This window comes from Stomoxys calcitrans, chromosome 3, assembly GCF_963082655.1.
Source record: "Stomoxys calcitrans chromosome 3, idStoCalc2.1, whole genome shotgun sequence".
Lineage (NCBI taxonomy): Eukaryota > Metazoa > Arthropoda > Insecta > Diptera > Muscidae > Stomoxys > Stomoxys calcitrans.
In genome coordinates this window covers 117,803,625-117,826,360 of record NC_081554.1, presented here as the reverse complement: position 1 = coordinate 117,826,360, position 22,736 = coordinate 117,803,625, and the positions used below count along the sequence as shown (strand labels likewise).

Genomic DNA, 22,736 nt, shown 5'->3' with positions numbered 1-22,736 from the left:
CAATTTTCAAGTGTAACATGTGCCGATTCATATAAGGAAGCAATATCTTAATGTATTCAGTGAGGACACTATCAAAACCCATAGCTCTAGATTCAATTTTGTACACCCACCACTATAAGATGGGGATATACTAATATCGTCATTACGTTTGTAACACATTGAAATATTGGTCAAAACCCCACAAGGTATATATATATATATATATATATATGCAAATCGCCATGACATCCCAAGTCTATCTAGCCATGTCCGTCTGTCCATTTGTCTGAGGAAAGCACGCTTACACTCAACCAAATTTGTTATTCAAAACAGCAAACATTTTTGCTAACATTACAGCAGACATTCTGCTGTTTCAGCAAACACAGGGCTGCTGCATTAGCAAACATTTTGGTCAGGACAAACTCCCTATTTAATATTGCAATCTTAACATCAGAACGACTCAGCCAGACTGTTTTACCAACAGACTTCGGCTTTACCACAACAGGGACATGTCTTTTAAAAAGTGCAAGTAATACCCTTTTTAAGGGCGACCAGTGAGAGTCAGTATTATTCGTATAATAAAAAGGCCAGAAATCTGACCCAAAAATGCCCATAAATAAATTAACTAAACTAATAGCGTTATAATTATGAAAACTTGTATGAAATATTTCGCTGCAAGTTCTTCTTCTTATTCCTAGGAGAGGGCTCCAGCTTGGTTAGTTGGAAGTTGGGGCAAATCATCTGGTGGCAGCTTGGTAGAAATTGTTTAGTTAGAAGTTCACTACAATCCTTAATCTTAAGGACCTTGTTTGTCACATCTGGTGGCAGCCTGTGATGGTTCTTGATGCCTCGCCTTGACAGGTCTGTAGGTTTCTTCTTTGGGTCCAGCTCACTCTACATTATAGCTGCGTAATTCATCACAGTTCGGTCAATCGCCTTAAAGGGTATCAATAGGGTTTGCCTGTCCATTCTCCAAATACTGCCGCCTATACATTTAAAGAGATGGACATCGTGAAGAGGTTATCGAGGGACAGCCCAGAATTTTTAGGTGTTCTACTATGGGAATTATTTATCCATCGACCATTACTTCGATCACTTTTTTGACTTCACTTTTCCAGTCAGTTAACAGTGTCGCTAATGATTTTGAGGGTGAGATATTTCACTGCTTTCGTAGTGATGCAGTGTCCCGACTCACACAGAATCACAACCTGATTTGATGTAGTATAGTCTCCGTCTGTTTGTTTATCTGCCCGTTCCTATTTTATGAAGGTCCGCTTGCATTTAGTATGCAATCATAACAAACTTTTCACACGCAGGGTGAAGGCGGGATCGGGTTTTCTTGATACAACATTCAGTGCAGTATAACGTCTGCTCTTGACCTCCAGTGACTCGTACTGGGTATGTCTGGAGGAAGAAGACAAGTCAATGTATGGCAAAATAACGCCGATTAGTCTCAGATTGTAAGCCGTTTGTTTTCAGGTCGTTTTCGATTGGTTCTGGAAGACAAAGTAGAGACCAGAGGGGAATAGATTTGGAAGAACCAATTGATTCACGGTGGATGAGGGTGACCCCACAAGAATGATGAGCGATTGCAACAATTATTCGATATTTCCATTGCTGTGAGGGGTTTAACCAACACCCAATACGCCTAAATGTTTTTTTTTTTACAACTGTAAGTCAACAGCACCCTAAAGAAGGGAGAAATATCTTGAAGTCAAACTCAACTTCACTTCGCAACTAATTAAATTGTTAAAAATTGATAATTGTGATTAGTTCTCATATACTATATGGGATGCACAACTGTTCGTAACATTTTGATTTGAGGAGACAAATAATGTAAAAGTTATTTAAAAGAATTAAAATTATTTAAATATGTTGTGTAACATTTATTATTAAATTTTAGCTTTGTAACATTTTTGTGTCGAAAAAACTGAGCGCCATATGACAGGCAACACCAGCATCTGTCCAAAAGCATGTTAACTTTCGCATGAGCAATGCCGACTTCGCGAAATTCTTCAAAGGTACTTTTTCATTGATGTAGGTCAGTTAGGATTGTAAATAGGCCAAATTGGTTCATGCTTAGTTACAAACCTATTTCCTGATTTGGCTTCCTTAAACTTGAAAGATTTTCACAATCTGTATCATATCCCTGTATCATATTTGGATGAGCTTTATCTAAGACTAAATCAAATCTAATTTATAATGTGATGCGATAAAAAAAAAGCTAAGGCGCAAACTGATTTTAAAATTTTTATTGCAGCATTTTGGGCTATTTCTATTGTTGTAGTCACTGTAAGCAGTTATATAATTGAACACAAGCTTTAGAGCCACATAAAGGGTGATTTTTAGGAGCTTTAGAAAGGTTTATCAAAAAAGAAATTAAAAAAAAATGCACCAAATCTTTCCAAATCTGATTTAATGTTTGAAGATTATTTCATGCAAATGTTGACCGTGGCTGCGCCGCAAATGGTCCATCCGCTTAGTCCAATTTTGGCATACTCTTTCCATCATTTCGGCCGGTATCTTACGAAGAAATGCTTCAAAGTTGTCTTGGGTGGTGGGCTCAAAGTTGTCTTCCAATGCGTCCATTGAAGCGGGCTTGTCTGTATAGACATGAGCTTTAATATAGCCCCACAAAAAATAGTCTAAAGCAGTTAAATGGACAGATCTAGGCGATCAATTGACCGGTCCCGAACGTGAAATAAAATGTTCACCGAACTCGTGACAATAATTTCGTTGTTTCGCGCGCTGTGTGGCATGTGGCTTGTGGCCCCGTCATGTTAAAGTAACATGTCATGCAAGTCAAGCTCTTTGGGATATCATCTCACGATAGTGCTCATCATTCACAGTTACGTTACGATTCGCATCATCTTTGAAGAAGTACGGTCCAATGAAGCCACCACCAGATCTTCACTCCAAAATTGACAATTCTGCCTATTTACCTATCGATTGAGCCAAAAATTAGTTTCGTCGTAAAATGGAAGAAGCGTGCTATGAACTTTTTAAACAGAGCACACATTTTGATAATAAAATTCAATAATTTTCGAAGACTTCATTCATGGTTAAATTGTAGACCAAACTGAAGATGTTTGACAGTGAAACAAAACACGAAATTTGCGTAGCTAAAAAATCACCCTTTTTATGAAACATTGCATAGGATGATCAAACACACAAGGAAGTTGTGTATTCACGCTGTCATTAGAGGGGATGAATCTTAGTAGGAGATTGTCCTTGTTGCGGCAGAAGTTGTATTAGTCTTGCATATCTTCGATCGCACGCTCACAGAACTGGTTGTTTTGAAAATTCTTCTGTTTTCAGTGGGTCTTCAAGCTTTTGCGTAGTCATTCAGAGCTACACATAGTTCTTTGAAATCCTAAGTGCGGAACAATTGTCTACTCAACCAATGATCAGCCCTTGAGTGAGAAATGAATGAACAGATTTTACGCAACCTATTCCGAATTTAAGGCATTAGAATAATCGAAGGAGCTAGAATGGTACGAGAGTTCCAGCATGTATTGAAGATATTTGGGATCTACTTAAACTTCACAAAAGGGATCCCACTCCAAGGTGGAAGAGAAACTTCATGTGATCTCTCCAGCCCCCGGTTTCCTAAATTTCAATTTTACCATTGATGAAGGCTGCTATCAATTGGTCATAATTGCTCTTTAAATCCTGCCCAAAGAAGTGCTCCATGTTTGGTGATTTAGTAGACTCATGGGATCCAGCACGTGGTGCTGGCAATGGTTGAACTTGGATGGAGGGTGACCTTTCTCATCGAACATTTGCTGCAGTCGAACTACAACGTCTGTCTTTTTGCCGGTATTAACGCTTGTTGAATCGGCAACAATCATCACAATTGATGCCTATAGGTTGAACTCATCTAACACCTTCTCGAGTTCTTCTTAAAATGTCTTCTCAAGGAGCAGAGTGTAGTCAAAGTAAATCCTTAACCCGAGTAGCTTCTTTTAGATAGCCTTGTAGATTCCTGGTTGACTTGGGGTTGGGATTTCAATGTCCTCAGGGGAAAGCTAATGACACCACTTTGCTACCCATTGGGACAGCAGCTTTGAGCATTTCATTGCGTTTATCGTTGCATCTCTATGAAAATGGTGATCCATTCTTTGAGTATTCTTACTTTTGGTAACCACAGCATACCTTGAATAGCACAGAAAGACATTATGTTGGCTCCATCAGGATTTATGGCCTTTAAAATATACTGAGGGTCAAGTTTTTTTTTGTTGACTTTTATGGTAAAAATACATACGACGTCTTCCACACAAAAAAACTTGACTCTCAGCATACCTTAAAAACTATAAATCCTGATGGAGGCAACATAATTATTTTAGGGTGATTTTTTTTGGTATTTTGTTGTTCCTAAACGTAAGAAAACTCAATGTATGGATCACCATTTCCTTTGAGATACAACGGAGAAAGCAATCAAAGCATTTGTGGTTCACAACATGCTAACTTCATTCGTTGTTATAGTCCATAAGTCCATGCTCCTAAACTTGCCTCCAGGGGCTTTAAACCTTGGTTTTTCTAATAAAAATATAGATTTATTCAGGTCTGAACCTTTCAGATCAACGAATTCAAACCCATTTAAAAACTCTCGGATGGGGAGGAGAACAAGTTGAAATTCGGCTCCTGTTCCTATTCCAATATGTACAAGCGAGCCTTGCCCTATGTTCACATTGAACGTTTTGCTGTTGGCCATATTTTTATACCCACCACCATAGGATACTACTATTCTAGTCATTCCGTTTGTAACACCTCGAAATATTCGTCTAAGACTCTATTTGACTTGTGAGCCCATGGACGCCGCAATTTTTGTCCGAATTGGGTGAAATTTTGCACATGACTTTCAAATCGGTCACGAACCTCATACAGCTACCATATAAACCGATCTCCCGATTTGACTGCTTGAGCCCCTGGAAGCCTCAATTTGGCTGAAATTTTGCACATAGTATTCTGTTATGACTCCCAACAACGGAGCCAAGTACGGTCAATAACCTTATATGGCTCCCGTATAAACCGATCGCACGATTTGACTTCTTGAGCCCTTACAAGCAACAATTTTTGTCCGATTTGGCTAAAATTTCGCATGTAGTGTTTTGTTATGACTTTCAACAACTGTGCCAAGTACGGCCAAAATCGTTGTATAACCTGATATAGCTTCCATGTAAATCGGTTTCTCGATCATCCTTGTTCGGTTCCTAGAAGCTTTAATTTTGCTGGTTCGACAGCAGTTTGGTATGTGGAATAAAATTATGCCCTACAATTTAATTTATTTTGGAAAAATTTTTAGCAGAGTCCATGGTGGTGGGTTCCCTTGTTTTGTAACATATTTAATATACATAAATTGTAAATAAAGGACATATTTATATATATAAGCCTTCCCCCAATTTGAAGAGCAGAACTTAACCTGAAAGGGTTACCCCACTAGTTATTACAGCTAACTGTGCCCTAAGAACCTTATGAACAACCCGAAGAACTAATTTAAGTTGCACAAATCATACCCCTTTTTACTTTATACATCGAATTAGCAGTCCAAGCAAAAATTGGATGAAAATTTTCGTTGCCTTTTTATATCACTCAGCAACTTTCCTGATCACAACATATGGGACATTATGTTTTTATCATTTGATTTCAATAAAACGTAAATTTTTCAAAATTAAAAACGGCGTCCCTATTTGTATGACCACCACTGTACATTCGATTCAAAACGAGAGACCTTCACTTAATCTTATATATAAAAATTAATTTGGGGTCGGATCCTCCCCCTTACCTTAATTTTCAGAATTTTGTGTGCTCTCATATAGTACCCTAAAAATAAAAATTTGGTATCCAAATTTCGGATGGGGTACCTAGGGGGGCTGTCCCACCCTAAAACCTACCAAACATATATTTAGGCCAATCACTACAATATGGGAGTCAAATGAAAGGTATTTAGGATAAGAAAACGTATCTGATATCCAATTGTCGGAAACCAAGTGCTAGGGGGACCACCCCAAGCCCCAAAATACCCCTAAATCGGACATATTTACCGACCATTGCAATATGAGACTTAAATGAAAGATATTTGCGAGTAGAATACGAATCTGATATTCAAATGTGGGACCACGTTTCTGGGGGTCCACCCCTTCCCCAAAACAACCCCCAAACTGGACTACTGACCGTGGGAATATGGGGCTAAAATAAAAGGTATTTGAATGTAGAATACGAATCTACATTCCCCATCCCCCAAAGGGGACAAACTTACGACCATGGCAATATGAGGTTCAAATGAAAGGTCTTTGAGAGTAAAGCACGACTTTGATATCAGTATTCAGACCACGCCACCCCCACAACACCACGCAAATAGTAAGTATTTTCTGACTATTCCAATATGAGGCTCAAATAAAAGGGTTTTTAAAGTGGAACACGAATCCGATATATATTTTCAAGGCCAACTCACTGAGTGGCCGCCCATCCTCCAAAACACCCCCAAGCCGGTCATTTTTGCCGACTATGGAAATATGGGGCTCAAATTAAAAGTATGTGGGAGCAGACCACGTATCTGATATCAACATTTGGGGCCAACTGTCTAGCGGACGTCCGCCCACCATATCAACCTCCAAATAGGACGTATTTGCTCACCAAGACAATTTTGGTTCTAAAGAGAGTGGAGCTAAATATTCATAGTTTTTAGGGCCAATACCCCAAACCGGACATATTTGCTGACTTTTGCAATAAGGTGTGTAAATGAGATTAGAAAACGAATTTGATATCCAATTTTGAGGGCAACGGCAATATGGGGTTCAAATAAAAGATATATAGATATATGAAAATAGAGTACGTTGCTGATATATTTTCCGGGCTTTGTGTTTGGGGGACCACCCCAATCCCCAAAACACCCTTTAATCGGGCATATTTACCGACCATGTCAATGTGGAGCTTAAACGAAAGGTATTGATACCCATTTTCGGGACCAATTTTCTGGGGATCTACCCCTTTCCCAAAATACTCCACAAAAAGCAATTTTCTACTGACCATCGCAATATGGGACTTAAATAAAGGTATGAATTTGATATCGAAATGTAGGACCATGTATTTAGGGCATCACCCCTTTCCCAAAACCTCCCCAAAGGGAACAAATTTTCGACCATGCCAATATGTGGCTCAAGTGAAAGGCATTTGAGATTAGAAAACGAATTTGATAACCTATTTTGGGGCCATGCGTTTGGGGGACGCCTCATCGTGTAAACTCCTCTTAAGCCAATGGCAATATGGGGTTTAAATAAATGAGAGAAGAGCACGATGCAGATATTTTTTCAGGACCAAGTATCTGGGGGACCACCTCTCCCCCGAAAACACCCCTAAATCAGAAATCATGAGAATGTCGGGCTGAAATGAAGAATTTTAAGAATGGAGTACACATTACATCCAAACTTAAATTCGTAGACCAATAAAGATCATATGGGGTTCAGATAAAGGCACTTATATTGTTAAACTGTTAGTCAAGATAGCATGGTATTTCACTAAAAGATCTTTAATTGTCGAATATAAATATTCCAAGGAAACTTATGTTCCATATAAAGTAAAAGAAGGCGCAGCGGAGCGGGCTCGGGTCAGCAAGTTGTGCATAAAAACGAGAGACGTACATCGATTTCCATGATCAATATCTCATTTTGTTCATTGGTTATGTGGCTTTTCGCAAAGCCGTGACACTTTTTTCAGTTTTGGACATATGATTTAAAAATAATGAAAAACAATTTTTTTTTTTCACAAAAATAGAACTTTTAAATCGTTTGTGAGCAATCTTTTTTAATATTTAATAAGAATAAACGTCATTTAAATCATTAATTGACAATTTTTGAGAAAAAAGTCAAAAATTCATCATCCTAATGGACATACATATGTACATCTGAGGCAGTAATCGGCTTGTTGTGAAATACTAAAAAAGTAACCTCGAAAAAGAAAATCTAAGTCAGGAATTCCGTGCTACTTACAAAATCCCTAATTGTTTTCCATACCACGCCCCTAAATTGGTTGGTGTCTGGTGTTTTGTCCCCACCTAAGTGCTGGCGTCTGTTAGCCGCGAAAGCCGGGCAACATCTACACATGCTATCATTTAGCTCTCATATTAAACCGTCTCACAAATTGGCTTCGTGAGCAATTCTTATGCGATTTGATAAAAAAGCGGCTAAGGTAAAATGTTTCAATGATCTTGTTTACACCGAATTTTATACATTTTAATTCTTCTTTTTTAATAAAAAGCTGCAATATCTGAAATTTTCTTCAACAAAAAATCTGTACACTAATCTTGCTATATGACAACAGGATATTTCTCGTTTCCAAAGACACCTACGGGTTTTAGCGAGCAATTTTCGGCATGTTTTACGTAAAAATAATAATTCTTGAATAAATCATACAAAATGTTTGCAGAAAATTTCAGGGCTACTTGGTTTTACGAAAAATTTCCATAAACAAATATCCATTATCTTAGGTAAGCTGAGTTCGCATTGACCGAACTTAGGGTGCTTTTATTTATTATTTTGGATTAGAGGTTACATTTTTGCCTTGCTGGTAACAAAAACGCTCACATCATCATTTCCTCCCAATGCAAATGACGTCACGACGCGCTGCGTGCCACTCAATTCACATCAATCTCGCATGTCATGAGGTAAGCAAGCAAGTGCAGTGCCAATATTATATTGGGTTGCCCAAAAAGTAATTGCGGATTTTTTTAAAAGAAAGTAAATGCATTTTTAATAAAACTTAGAATGAACTTTAATCAAATCTACTTTTTTTACACTTTTTTTTTCTAAAGCAAGCTAAAAGTAACACCTGATAACTGACAGAAGAAAGAATGCAATTACAGAGTCACAAGCTGTGAAAAAATTTGTCAACGTCGACTATATGAAAAATCCGCAATTACTTTTTGGGCAACCCAATATTAAATGTACACTTGCCAAGTAGTCAGTTATTGTTTTGAGAGTAAGAACTTGTTAAAAGTGTTCAATTTAGCCAAAAGAGAATATTCGGCAAAGAAAAAGGGGGACACAATTTTGGTAGTAACAACAAATTTATGCTCGTAGCACGTCAATAATTAGTAGAGTAACAACACTGATTGAAGAAAGTCCAAAGAGGATTGAAATAACAGAGAAATTTTAGTGCTCTCAAAATTTTATAGCAATGTCAAGCGTATAGGTGTCGGTAATTATTTTATTTTCCTTCAAAGCAAGCAGCTCTGCCGACAAAATTAAAAAAATCTAATTTACAGCCAAAAGAAAGAAATAAAGATAGGGTAAGTGTACCAGTAGTCGGCAGTTTAAGGATTTTGTCTTTTTCAATCCATCCTCCTTCCAGGTACAAATGTTCAATTCAATTGAAGTTTCGTTTTTACAAATCGTCTCGAAAGAAAAACGAACAAGAATTGTGAAATTTATTGATTTTGTTTTGTTTTAAATGTATTAACCAAAACTTTCAATTTCTTTTATTATTTTTTTTTTTTTTTTAATTAGAAAAAGTGATTTTTCAACAGTAGTCGGCACCAGGGACTTAGCAGGGGAGTTCGAGCCCGAGTCCCCCCAAAATGATTTTGTCCAAAGAAAAAATTTATTCTAAACAAAAAATTTCAAAAACATTTTTTTAAATGACAAAATTTAATATTTATATTATTTTACATTTGCGGAGGCCAGGGCCGCCTTAAAATTATTTTTGTTAAAAGCGAAATTGTAATGTAATTCTTAGTATATACAAAATTTTAATGAATTTTTTTCTAAACAAATTTTAATACGGTCCAGATCAGACCATATTTGGATATAGCTGCCATATAGACCGATTTGCCAATATATGGTCTTGGGCCTATAATGGGCGCATTTGTTATTCGATTTCGCTGAAATTTAGAACAGAGATTTGTGATAGGGTTCTCAACACACTTTCTGAATATGGTCCAGATCGGATTTTTTTTATATAGCTGCCGTATAGACCGCTATGTGATTAAAAGTAGAAAGAATGGGCCCAAATTTTACTTAATACCCGATATCAACGAAATTTGAAACTGTCAGTTGTTTTTGACACCTCTAAACTCTTGGCCGATATAGTCTTGATCGGAACATAATATGGTATAGACTTATATATGTATAAAGGTTTCTCGATTAAAATTCTTGCGTTACACCAATTGCTCATAACGTGTATTTTTTTTACTTATAATCTAATAATCGGAGATTTGATCGGACTGAAGTGGCTGAAACTGGGCCGCTCCGTTCCCTTCGCCCCAAATATATCAAATCTGTAATATTCTCCCAAAGTCGTTTAATTTAAATCCTATATTTTTCAACCGACCCGTAATTCCGTGTTGGAGAGTTTGTTTGGGTGTCTCCAAATTTGAATATGACCTTCGTACTTTACTTCCAAACGCCTTTTATTTGCGTTCCATGTTGTCCCGGATAACCAATATGGGTTTATTGGCGACCACTGTACTTCCAAAGACTTCAAATTTGATTCCAATATTGTCTCGGTCGGCCAATATTTCCCTTTGGCGCTTTGCTCGCAGATGGGGCGCCACTCAGATACTTAGACCGACTTTTAAACAACCGATTCGTACTCTACTTCCAAATATAAAACGTTTCATTACGATAACTTACATATTTTATGCAATTATTGCTTAATTTGTACTTGCGTCTGGCAAAAATAATGTCCATCGCTGTCACTATAATGTCCATATCTACCAAAATTAAAATGACACTAACATAGAAATTGATTTTATTGTAAAATCATATCGGCTTGGATTATCGACATAAAATTTTGACAGAAGGTGGAAACAGTCGTTTGTTATCGATTCCTATTTAAAACTGAAAATCACAAAATTCGGCACTTACATCTCTTTGGTGGTAAGGGGACCATATATAGGTAAAGAATTTGAGCTAGACTGGTTGGTGGCGCTTGCGAAAGTAGATAAATGAGAGTTATCTAAAAACATCCGTGAAAGAAACCATGGAGTAGTGCACACATATAGGGCTTTGGCAGTCGTAGCTTCTTATATGTGTATCTTTCGTTCTTCTATTTGCTGTAAATTTGATTTTTTTTTGTTTATTGGACAGAAAAATAATAATAATAAATAATAACAGAGAATTATTCACAAGCGCCATCAACCAGTCTAGTTGCAAACTTCATATTCTTTATCGATATATAATTTATCTACATATGTGTAAACCACAACTGAAGCTATATTATGTGAAGCATACTTTGGAGCGCCTGGAAAATATATGCCTAAAAGTAGGTGTTCGAGGTATTGCAAAGATGTATCCTTGCGGACTTGGGCCAAGCATCTTCGAAATAGAACTGAAAAACTTTTTATATGGAATATTTTTTGGAAAAGTTATTTTATGAATTTATTACTTTGGGGAAAACAGGACAGGACAGGAAATGTGAAACCAATTATAACAGAAAAAAATTTTGCCGTATGCATACTTACAACCTGGTTGAATCCCCTTGGAACGTATTGTGCGATAAGGCTGACGAGCGCCTGGATCAATTTTGCCATACATTGTCCGATCCATATTTATTTATTCCTTTTTTCTTTCACCTTTCGGTTTATGATTTTGTTTTTTGTTTGCTTTGCTTAAACACTTTAATGATATATTTATTTTTTTTTTTAGTATTTGCAATCTGTTTTCACACCAAATACAAAAAAAAATAATAATAATAAAAAAACATGATGACAATAAATACAGTTGCCGGGACACAATCATGCTCCATTAGTCATCCCGTGTGGCCAACGTTGTGACAAAGTTTGTACGATGTGCAGTGTGCGTGTTCCGTGCCGTTGTCAGCAGCCGGCTGGGCCTCAGCCGCCTGTTGTCGATAAACATGTCCGAAATGAAAAATTACACAATGATCGGTGTGTGGCAGGGAATTTCTTAATCCACTTATCCACAAAGTCATGGGTTCTTCCAAAGATTTTGTTTATGTTTTGTCTCCAATCATAGCAAAGTAAAAAATCAAATGACGAACCAAAAGCCAGTGACTGATTGTCGAAAAATGAATGTCAAACTATGCAAATGTCAAGTTTTTGTATATTTTTCCCAATAACGCTTGACGGTTGACCATGGCAATTAGACGGAGCCTTAATTTATGTAAATCGCCCAACCATTTCCTTCTGCTATGTTGTGAGTGAATGCCCTCAAGCAATAACGGAGGATCACAATTTTGTTTAAATTTCATTTTAAGAACATTTTTGTAGGACCATAGATATTTTGAATAGCTTTTCTCGGCAATAGCACCCAGAAGCGACAATATGATCATTGTTTATTATACCGATTGGCATTGGATTACATTTAAAACTTTTTTTTGTATTTGTAGACGCATGCATATTGTGTACAGCACACATAGTACGGAGGGGTGGGGTTCGAATATTAACCGATCTGTTTAGAAATTTTTTATTAAAAATAATGAAAAAGTTTTCTCAAACAACAGTTTTTGCCTGCTGAAAAGGCGGACATTACTGCTGTTTTAGCATATATTTGACTGTTGTTATACCCTCCACCATAGGAAGGGGGTTATACTAATTTCGTCATTCCGTTTGTAACACCTCGAAATATGCATCTAAGACCATCTAATATCGTAACCTGATATAGCCGCCATATAAACAGATCTTCCGATTAGAATTCTTGAGCCTCTAGAGGGCGTAATTCCTATTAGAGTTAGCTGAAATTTTGCATGACATGTTTCGTTATGACTTCCAACAACTGCACTAAGTATGGTTGAAATCGTTTAATAACCTGACAACTGTATCAAGTATGGTCTAAATCAGTCCATATCCTGATATACCGCCATATAAACCGATCTCCCGATTAGACTTCTTGTGCTTCTAGAGGGCGCAATTCTTATCCAATACGTTTGAAATTTTGCATATGTCGTTTTGGTATGACTTCCAACTGTTCCAAGTATGGTCTAAATCGGTATATAACCTGATATAGCTGCAATATAGTCCGGCTTTCCAGTTTGACTTTCTGAGCCTCTGAAGGGGGCGCAATTATTACTTGATTTGCCTGAAATTTTGGAGGTGGTGTTTTTCTATTTGAAAAAGTCATTCAAAGAACTTGACAAATGCGATCCATGGTGTAGGGTATATAAGATTCGGCCCGGTCCAACTTAGCACGCTTTTACTTGTTCTAATTAAAAATATTGGTTTTGCTCCATTTTTTATTTTTTTTTATATAGAAAAAAAGTGAAACATATACTCGGTTTTTGCTTCCCAATGTATATCCGATTCCGACAATGCTTGGCAAAGATATTAGCGATCATGGAAGAAGTTATCGTGCATTTGGCTCAATAGGGTAGGCATTGTGCCCTCTTGAGGCTCAGGATATTAAATCATGCGCTCGGTTTATATGGAAGCTATATCTGGTTATGAATCAATTGCGATCGTACATGGCATGGTTGTTGGAGGTCACAAAAGAAGTCTTTGTGCTAAACTTTAGACATGTCGAAGAACAATTACGCCCCCTTGGGGCTTAAGATGTAAAGCAAGAGATCGTTTACATGGGGGCGCGTTATCTAAACCAAGACCGCTTTGACACATTTAAAATCCCAACCGACTTACATCGATAAAAAGTGTTTGTGAAAATTTTCGAGTGGCTAGCTTAACTCGTTAGAAAGTCATCGTAAGAAAGTCGTCGTGCTACTTAAAATGTCATTATGATCTACAACGAATATACACCCAGAAAAATTAATTTGCTGATATCAGCAAACACTGTCTGCTAATTTTAAATTATTTAAACTCATATACCCTGCACTACTACAGGGTATTATAACTTAGTGCATTTGTTTGTAACATCCAAAAGGAAGAGAGATAGACCCATTGATAAGCATACCGATCGACTCAGAATCACTTTCTGATTCGATTTAGCTTTGTCCGTCTGTCCATGTTAGTTTGTGTACAAACTACAGGTCCCAATTTTCCTCCGACCGTCTTAAATTTGTTATAGGCATGTTTTTCGGCCCATTAAATTTGGAAAAAAAATCGGTTCAGATTTGGATATAGCTCTACAGCTATCATAATGCAATAAAATGGTCATTTGTTAACCGATTTTCTCGAAATTTGGCAGCGGCAATTTTCTTATGACTTTCGACATTACTGGTGAATTTTATAGAAATCGGTTCAGATTTAGATATAGCTCCCATATATATGTTCGTCCAATTTGCAGTAATAATGCAATAAAATGGTCATTTATAAACCGATTCTCTTGAAACTTGGTACGAAGGATTTTCTCTTTACTGCTTATATTACTTGTGAATTTTATAGAAATCGAATTTTAGATATAGCTGCCATATGTGTATATCGCCCGATTTTCACACCTAGAGCCACTGCAAGCGCATTTATTGACCAATCTTCCCAAAAATTTTGTACAGCGCTTTCCCCAACCAATACCACTTTATATGAGAAGGTTGCTCGAAATTGGTACAGATTTAATTATAGCTCCCATATATACAGGGTGGCTGATGAATATTGCTACAATGATGAATATTGCTACAATGATGAATATTGCTACATTTTTTTTTCGGTGTATGGAATACATTTTTCTTTTATTCATGTTAAATTAAATTATTAAATTAATTATTAAATTATTATTAATTAAATTAATTAATTAATTAATTAAATTAATTATTAAATTATTATTATTAAATAGAAAAAAAGTTATTACATTTTTTTTTGGTAGCGGCTTTCATCAGCCACCCTGTATGTTCGTCCGATTTGCAGTAATAATGCAATGGTCATTTGTTAACCGCCTTCCTTATAATTTGGTAAGAAGGATTTTCTTTTGACTCTCGACATGTCATAGAATCGGTTCAGATTTAGATATAGCTGCCATATATGTATATCGCCCGATTTTCACTACTAGAGCCACTGCAAGCGCATTTATTGACCAATCTTGCCAAAACTTTGCACAACGCTTTCCTCAACGACTACTACAATATCGGAGAAGGTTACTCGAAATCGATTCAGATTTAGATATAGCTCCCATATATATGTTCGTCAGATTTTGGGTATTTTGCAATAATTTTGTCATTTGTCCACCGTATTTATTACATTTTGAACATATTTGCTCTAAATTCGATACGGGTTGTTTCTGGAAACATCCGCCGAGGTCCATCAAAATTGGTTCAGAATTGGATATAGCTCCCACATTGTTCTTATAAGGTGGGTGTAGGGTATTATACAGTCGGCACCGCCCGACTTTTACCCTTCCTTACTGGTTTCTGATTATTTTAACTCTAGATCATCGAACAATTATTAAAAATCTGGGTCGTTGTTTTAATTATTCGTTTTATTTTTATTTCGAATTTTTCCAATATTTCGATCACCGCCGGTGATCATACTCTGGGAATTGTATTTTAAAACAAAAATATAAAAAAAAGACTTCTTTTAAATTCACACTTAACGAAATTTGTTATTCAAAATAGCAAAAAGGTTTGCTAAAACGACAGTTTTTGTCTGCTGAAAATGGGAAAGCAAGCATAAGGCTGCTGCTTTAGTAAACATAGGGTTGCTGTTTAATGTTAACATTTTGTCTGCTATTTCAACTAATAAAATATGCAGTTTTAAGTGACCTCTTACGCCATCAGCAAGTGCTTTTGTTTTATTGCCTATCAAGGCCGGTCATGAGTTTTGTTTACTTTAGCCATATTTTCAAAAGAAAGTCGAGCTAATGGCCAAGAGAAATTATGTTGGAGGCGAAGAATTCAATTTGTAGAATATATCTGGAATTATATATACCAAAGAATTAAACATCAAACCGATGGCTTTAGTGCAGGCACATCCTCCTGCAGAGACAAAGAAGGAAATCTGGTAACTGACACAGATAACATGCTGAGGATATGGAAAGAACATTTTACCCAACTGCAAGTGTCCGATGATGGCGGCGAAGAGGATACTGCAGAACCAATCCCTGATGATGGTATAGAATGTCTACCTCCTAGTCAGAATGAGATCCAAGTAGCAGTAATCCGACTAGAGAACAACAAGGCAGCAGGAGCCGACGGGTTACCCGCTGAACTATTTAAGACCGAAGGCGCCACGCTAATAATGCGTATGCATCAGCTTATCTGCGTAATCTGGCTAGAAGAACGCATACCCGATGATTGGAAGCTCTGCATACTATGTCCCGTACACAAGAAAGGAGACAAGACGGAATGTGCCAACTACAGAGGAATAAGTATCCTCCCCATCGCATACAAGATACTCTCAAGCGTACTGTGTGAAAGATTAAAACCTAAAGTCAATGAGATAATTGGGCCCTATCAATGCGGTTTTACACCTGGTAAATCCACCCTAGACCAGATATTCACACTGCGCCAAATCCTGGAAAAGACCCGAGTAGGACAAATTAACACCTACCATCTCTTTGTTGACTACAAAGCCGCCTTCGATACTCCTTTACGTTCAAAGGTATTTCAAGTCATGTCTGAGTTTGGTATCCCTGCAAAATTAATAAGACTCTGCAGGATGACACTTGCTGATACGCGTTCCTCAGTAAGAATAGGAAAGAATCTCTCCGAACCATTTAATACCAAACGAGGTTTCAGACAAGTCAGCCTATCGTGCGATCTCTTTAATATCCTGCTGGAGAAGATTATACGAGATGCAGATGCGAATAGATATGGCACACTCATCACAAGAGAACACATGCTACTCGCCTATGCCGACGACATCGACATCATAGGTCGGTCACCGGAAATAGTAACTGCAGCCTTTGAAAGAATCGAAAGAGAGTCAGTGAAAATGGGTCTGGCAGTAAATGGAGATAAGACGAAATGGATGGTTTCAACTCCCAAAAAGCCTTGCACAACCGAGCAGATAAAGAAAATGGAGAAAGTTGGGAACCACAACTTTGAGACAGTCAGTAACTTTATCATCCTCGGCACCGCCGTAACCGAAGCGAATGACACCAGTTTTGAGATAAAGCGAAGAATAAGCGAAGCTGGCAGACAGATGCTACTTTGGACTAAGTAAGCAGTTTAGAAACAAGGCCACCTCTCGACAGACGAAGACTACACTTTACAAGACACTGATACTACCCGTGCTGTTATATAGCTCTGAAGCATGGGTACTTGTGAAAGCAGATGAGGCAGTGCTTGGAGTATTTGAGAGAAAGATTCTTCGTAAAATATATGGATCAGTTTGCGTTAACGGAGAATATAGGCGACGTATGAACCACGAGCTGTTTGAGCTGTATGACGACGGTAGCATAGTTACACACATCCAAATACAACGCCTGCGTTGGCTAGGTCATGTTGTCAGAATTGATGAAGAAGCTCCAGCAAAAAAGTCTTTTGAAGGCAAACACGGTGGAACACGCAAACCGGGAAGACCAAAAGCCCGATGGAAAGATCAAGTTGTGGGAGACACCTCGAAACTTGGTTTCAGAGATTTTAGAATGAGCGCAGAAGATCGAGGCGCTTGGAACGCTATTCTACGTTCGGCTATTGGAACAAATATTCTGTCATAGCCAATTAAAGTAAAGTAATGTAAGAATATATCTGGAAAGAATTACTTGATCAACATATTTCTTGTAGACATGACATCGGACCATTGGTACACATTTCGAAAGGTGGCATAAAGTCGCTCGTCAATTTTATTGCTCTGTTAATGTTCACATGACTGTTGATGCTACTTATTTCTATACCATAGGAAACACGAATATGGAATGTAAATTGCCCCTATTCCTTAATGGAATGTTCATGGGACTATTTACATATGCAAACGAGCACTGAGACACACATTTCTAGTCATCTCTCAGTCATGAAAGTTCCTTAAATCGAACTATGCCTTCATTGTTTTTTTTTTTAACTGGATTATGCTGCATTTAATGCAATACCAGTAGGGCACATACCTCCGTTTGCGGACTGGTAAATATCTCATTCGTATAATTTCCTTATATCAGCCTGCGCCAACATTTATTCCATGTTCGCATAGATCGCCCGCCCCGATAGACGAGTTGGTAGCGTGCTTGGATTAACAGGACGTGGCTTCGGTTCCCACCAGAGGCGTGATCTGTCGCTATTTTCTTAAATCAGCCTGCGCCAACATTTATCGCATGTTCGCATAGATCACTCCGCTATCCGAGTTGGTAGCGTGTTGGGATTAATAGTGCGGGGGTCGGAGGCTTCGATTCCCACCAGAGGCGTGATCTGTCGCTATTGTGGTATAACAGTTGACGAAAATTGTCTGAGTGCGTTTGACCAAAAGCCGGTCACTTTAAATAAACCTTTACTCCATTTTTGGCTAACTATGTGTGTATGTATGGGTAATGCTGACACAACATCATTTGCTCCTTGATAGTAAGCACAACAACAACAGCATCACATTGCTTGTGTGCAATGCAAAGACACCGTTTTGTCCCATGCTTTCTAAACCTTACTGTTGAATGTTGTTTTGTTATTGAGAACCGCACACAGACTACATGTCTAGCTACGCTAATGCCTGGCATATAGAACGCTCTCCCAATATAGGGTTGTAAGGCCATTAAAGGCCTCCACACTCTTTTGTCGAATGTGGTCCAGATCAGAACATATTTGAATATAGCTACCATATAAACCGTTCTCTCGATAGGGGCTCCTGAACACCTAAAAGGCGCATTCGTTACCCGAATTCTATGAAATTTGAAACAGAGAGTTTTGGCGAATGTGGACCATATTTAGATATGGCTGCCACATAGACCGATGCAGAGTATTGACCCCATTAGAGAAGCCTTTTTCACCCGATTTGTGGCAAATGTAGCCAAGATCGGACTATAATGAGCACATACAAGTCACAGGTAGATTTGGTTAGCCCCTACAAATTTCTGGCAAGTGTGGTCCAGATATGACCAATGGTCATTGACCATATTTGGATGTAGCTGTCAATTAGACCGTTCTATGGGTTTAGGTTATTAAGCAACACATAGGCTGAAACTTTGAGCTCCCATCTATTTTGTGTTCATTGTAATCGCGAGAAGCTTAGCTGCGAGCTACTGGGCGCATTCACAGGTTGGGGATAATTGAATACTCTAAACGGAGTAGCTGCAATTGCAGTCGCGAACAATCAGCAGTTTCGAGCGGAGAGTCTCAGCGAGAGGACGGGTGGCACCGGCTCTGGCACAAATATTGAGTGTCTATGATGCTCGATATGACAAGGCGAGTTATTGGCGCCTTTAAATAACCAATGGCCATCGTGTTCCCGCGGCGATCGGTGCTTTGGACCGGAACGAGCTTTCTCGCTTATAGAAGCTTGACGAGGATCACCACCTTCACACATAGACATGTGGATTTTACTATGGTCAATCAAGTAATAAGTTTTAATTAATGAAATAGATACCCAATATCGGGAGATCGGTCTATATGGCAGCTGTATCCAAATATGGTTCACATTCACAGGATTGGATAGGGGTCCTTCAGAATTTACTGCTATTTATTGCCTCAAGACTTTAAATCGGGTGCTCGGTCTGTATAGCGACTATATATCGCTATAGTCTCATTTTATGAGATCAAAAGGTCAGTTTATATACAAAGGATAAAAAATTGTCAAAAAAAATTTGCAAAATGTTTTCAATCACCAAAATATCTGAAAAATTATAAATACCCACAAAATGCATTTATTGGGTAAATACCACATATATATCTACGATTTTCCCCGGTGAAATCCCATTTCTACACATGCCCTACACACGATGTGACTTGTCGCACATAATCTGTATATGTGCGTGCGTAGTTCTATGTGTCTCGCTATAATACCCAAATTATTGGGTTGCACAAAAAGTAATTGCGGATTTTTCATATAGTCGGCGTTGACAAATGTTTTCGCAGCTTGTGACTCTGTAATTGCATTCTTTCTTCTGTCAGTTATCAGCTGTTACTTTTAGCTTGCTTTAGAAAAAAAGTGTAAAAAAAGTATATTTGATTAAAGTTCATTCTAAGTATTATTAAAAATGCATTTACTTTCTTTTAAAAAATCCGCAATTACTTTTTGGGCAACCCAATGTATGTTATTTACAATTAATAACACTTTGCACTTTCCCACTTAGATAATATGAAGAAAAAGTCGTCCATAAAAGTGTTCATAACATTAACAATCATACCCCAAAAACGAGGACTTACTGAAGTTTTTTTAAAACAAACTCTATGGTTTTTATTATTTTTTTACGTTTTTGTGCAGTGTGAATGATGGCACATAAAAAATAAGCTAGCAAACCACTGGCTTGCAAAGTAAAACACCCTTAGTGATGTCTGAATATCACCTTTAGTGATATTGATATGAAGAATGTGTGCTATAGAAGAACTCGTGATAACCATTTACAGTTTTACAATTTGAATTTGACAATTAGTAAAAATTGATATGAATCGGACTATGACTTCGACTTCAAAACCTTGACTCCGGTCGACTTAACAGCGCTGATAGTAACAACAATTCTAGTCACTTTATTTATTTCTCTGCTCACAACAGCTAAAACTTTAAATCTAATGGCGCTGAAGAACTACAATAATATCAAGGAAAAGCCGTCTATTAAAGTCTTGATAATCGTTGGTGAAGTGTTGGCCAATACCAAGTGATGGCGTTTCTTTTGGCAACTTGGCGAAAGCGCTAAATTATACGCAAATAAACGCCAATTTCACTGGCGGCACAAACAATACACCCCCAAAAACGAGGTTTTATTTGTGAAATAACTTAAGTTCTTATAAAAGTTTGTGGAAAACAAACTCTGTCGTTTTTAATCTTTTTTACGTAGAGGTTAACATTTCCGCCTACGGAGCCAAACGCCTGGGTTCAAATCCTGGCGAGAACATCAGAAAAAAATTTTTTTCAGCGGTGGTTATCCCTCCTAATGCTGTCGACTTTTGTGAGCTACTATGCCATGAAAATAAATGCTATATGTTGTTGTGGCCTGGTGGACAGCGCTTCAAAAGTTCACCTACTGCTCAATACTTAACCGGATCCAAAGGATGGCTTGTTGAGACACTGAATTTAATGCTACATCTTATGCCTGTGACATTGGGGCTTGACAAATTGCAGCGACCACTGCCGTGAGGTTAAGGAAGCTTTCTCTTTGGTCATGTGGCGGCCTCGGACACTGTGTTATCCTTGATACAATACCCGATGTTTCAGGCAGTGTGGATTACATCCTATTCCTGGTAACAGAAGTTACATAGACTTCTATACGGATGGTTCCAAACTAAACGACCAGTTGGGTTTTGGGGTGTACTCTAAAGATCTAGAATTGGTCATATCGAAAAGATAACCCGACTACTGCAGTGCGTATCAAGCGGAGATCTTTGCAATTAAAGAAGTGATGGAATGGCTAAGATGTAATGTGATTACGACGATTATCATAAATATCTTCTCAGACAGCCAGGCAGCCATTAAGTCCCTGAAGAACGTATTTATGAATTCAAAAACCGCCCCCGACTGTCGCAGATCTCTCAACGAGAAGTGTGAACAGTTCAAAATTCACCTGTTCTGGGTGTCGGGCCACAGAGATATGCCAGGGAATTGTAAAGCGAACGAGCTTGAGAGACTAGGAATTACCCTATACATACCAGGGATACTGGAACCTGTGGGCATGCCTCTAGCGACATGTAAGCTAAGTTTTCAGGACCAGTCCCGAAAACCAATGAATGATAGATGGTCACAAAGAGGGGGCTGTGAGCATTCCAAAACTATGTGGCCTAACCTGGATTTGAAGAGGTCTGTCATTGGCTAGAACAGACGTTTCAGTCATTCTGTCCGTCATGGCAGGTCACTGTCTAATCGGAAAACATGCTGACAGACTGAAGGTTGCCAGCAATGACTTTTGCAGAAGCTGTGAGGACATCGAAGAAGAAAAGACTATAGAACACCTTTTGTGTGTGTGTGTCCCGCACTAGCAGTCAGAAGGAGTTCCACTTTTGGTTCTCATTTCTTTGAGAACCTGTCTGATTTAGCAGGTGTGAACATTCTCAAATTCTTCGGCTTTATAAAGCGATCTGTTTGGTTCAACGGTAGGAACTAAAAGGGACGAAAACGTCTAAGTGAGTCTGATGGCCGACTGCCACTAAAACCTAACGTAACCATGCCATGAAAAAACTTATCCCCAAGGAGGTGTCGAACGTACGAACTCGGTTATAAGAAAGAAGTCGCCTTATCATTGAGATTAATCTTAAATCGGACAGCACTCATTGATATGTGAGAAGTTTGCCCCTGATCCCTAATGGAATGTTCATGTGCAAATTTAGATTAGCATTGATTACTTTTCTCATATCTTACCACCCTAAATGTCCGAAATATGAAAAAAATCGTATTTATTATGGCAAATAAAAATAAAATAATAACGTTTATATTTATTTCAAGTTTTATATATAATATGTTAACAAAATAATTTTTTTTATAAAAAATTGCGAATGATGTGCAAAGAAACTAATTTAAATTCCCTAAAGTATGGCGTATCAAACTGTGATTTATAAAACGATTCGATCAATGCCTAACGGTCAAACTATCATCATCTCATTATAAACGAAGAAGCGTATTAATCATGACGCCAGTGATGGAACTGGCAAGGCCCTTATTATGACAAATGTTTACGTTAGAAGGCCTCGTGATAACCCATTTACAGTTTTACAATTTGAGTTTTACAATTAATATAAAAAAATTGATATGAATTCGACAGCGACTTTGATTTCAAAACCTTGACTCCGGTCGACTCCACAGCGCTGATAGTAACAACCATTCTAATCACTTTATTTATTTATTTGTTCGGAAC

General features: G+C 37.8%; 1 protein-coding gene across 4 annotated transcripts in view; it reads right to left on the bottom strand.

The window, feature by feature from the left end:
- Positions 1 to 22,736, bottom strand: part of LOC106085290 (leupaxin) — a 198,971-nt gene that overhangs the window by 114,002 nt on the left and 62,233 nt on the right. The window contains exon 1 of one of the 4 annotated variants that reach the window (XM_013249477.2): positions 11,438 to 11,606. The exons of 2 other annotated variants lie outside the window; for them this stretch is intronic. In XM_013249477.2, the coding sequence (XP_013104931.1) occupies positions 11,438 to 11,522 (85 nt within the window). In that variant the 5' untranslated portion in view covers positions 11,523 to 11,606. Of the gene's footprint in view, positions 1 to 11,437; positions 11,607 to 22,736 lie in introns of those variants that run through there. One more of the 4 variants, XM_013249483.2, reaches the window with a different exon arrangement.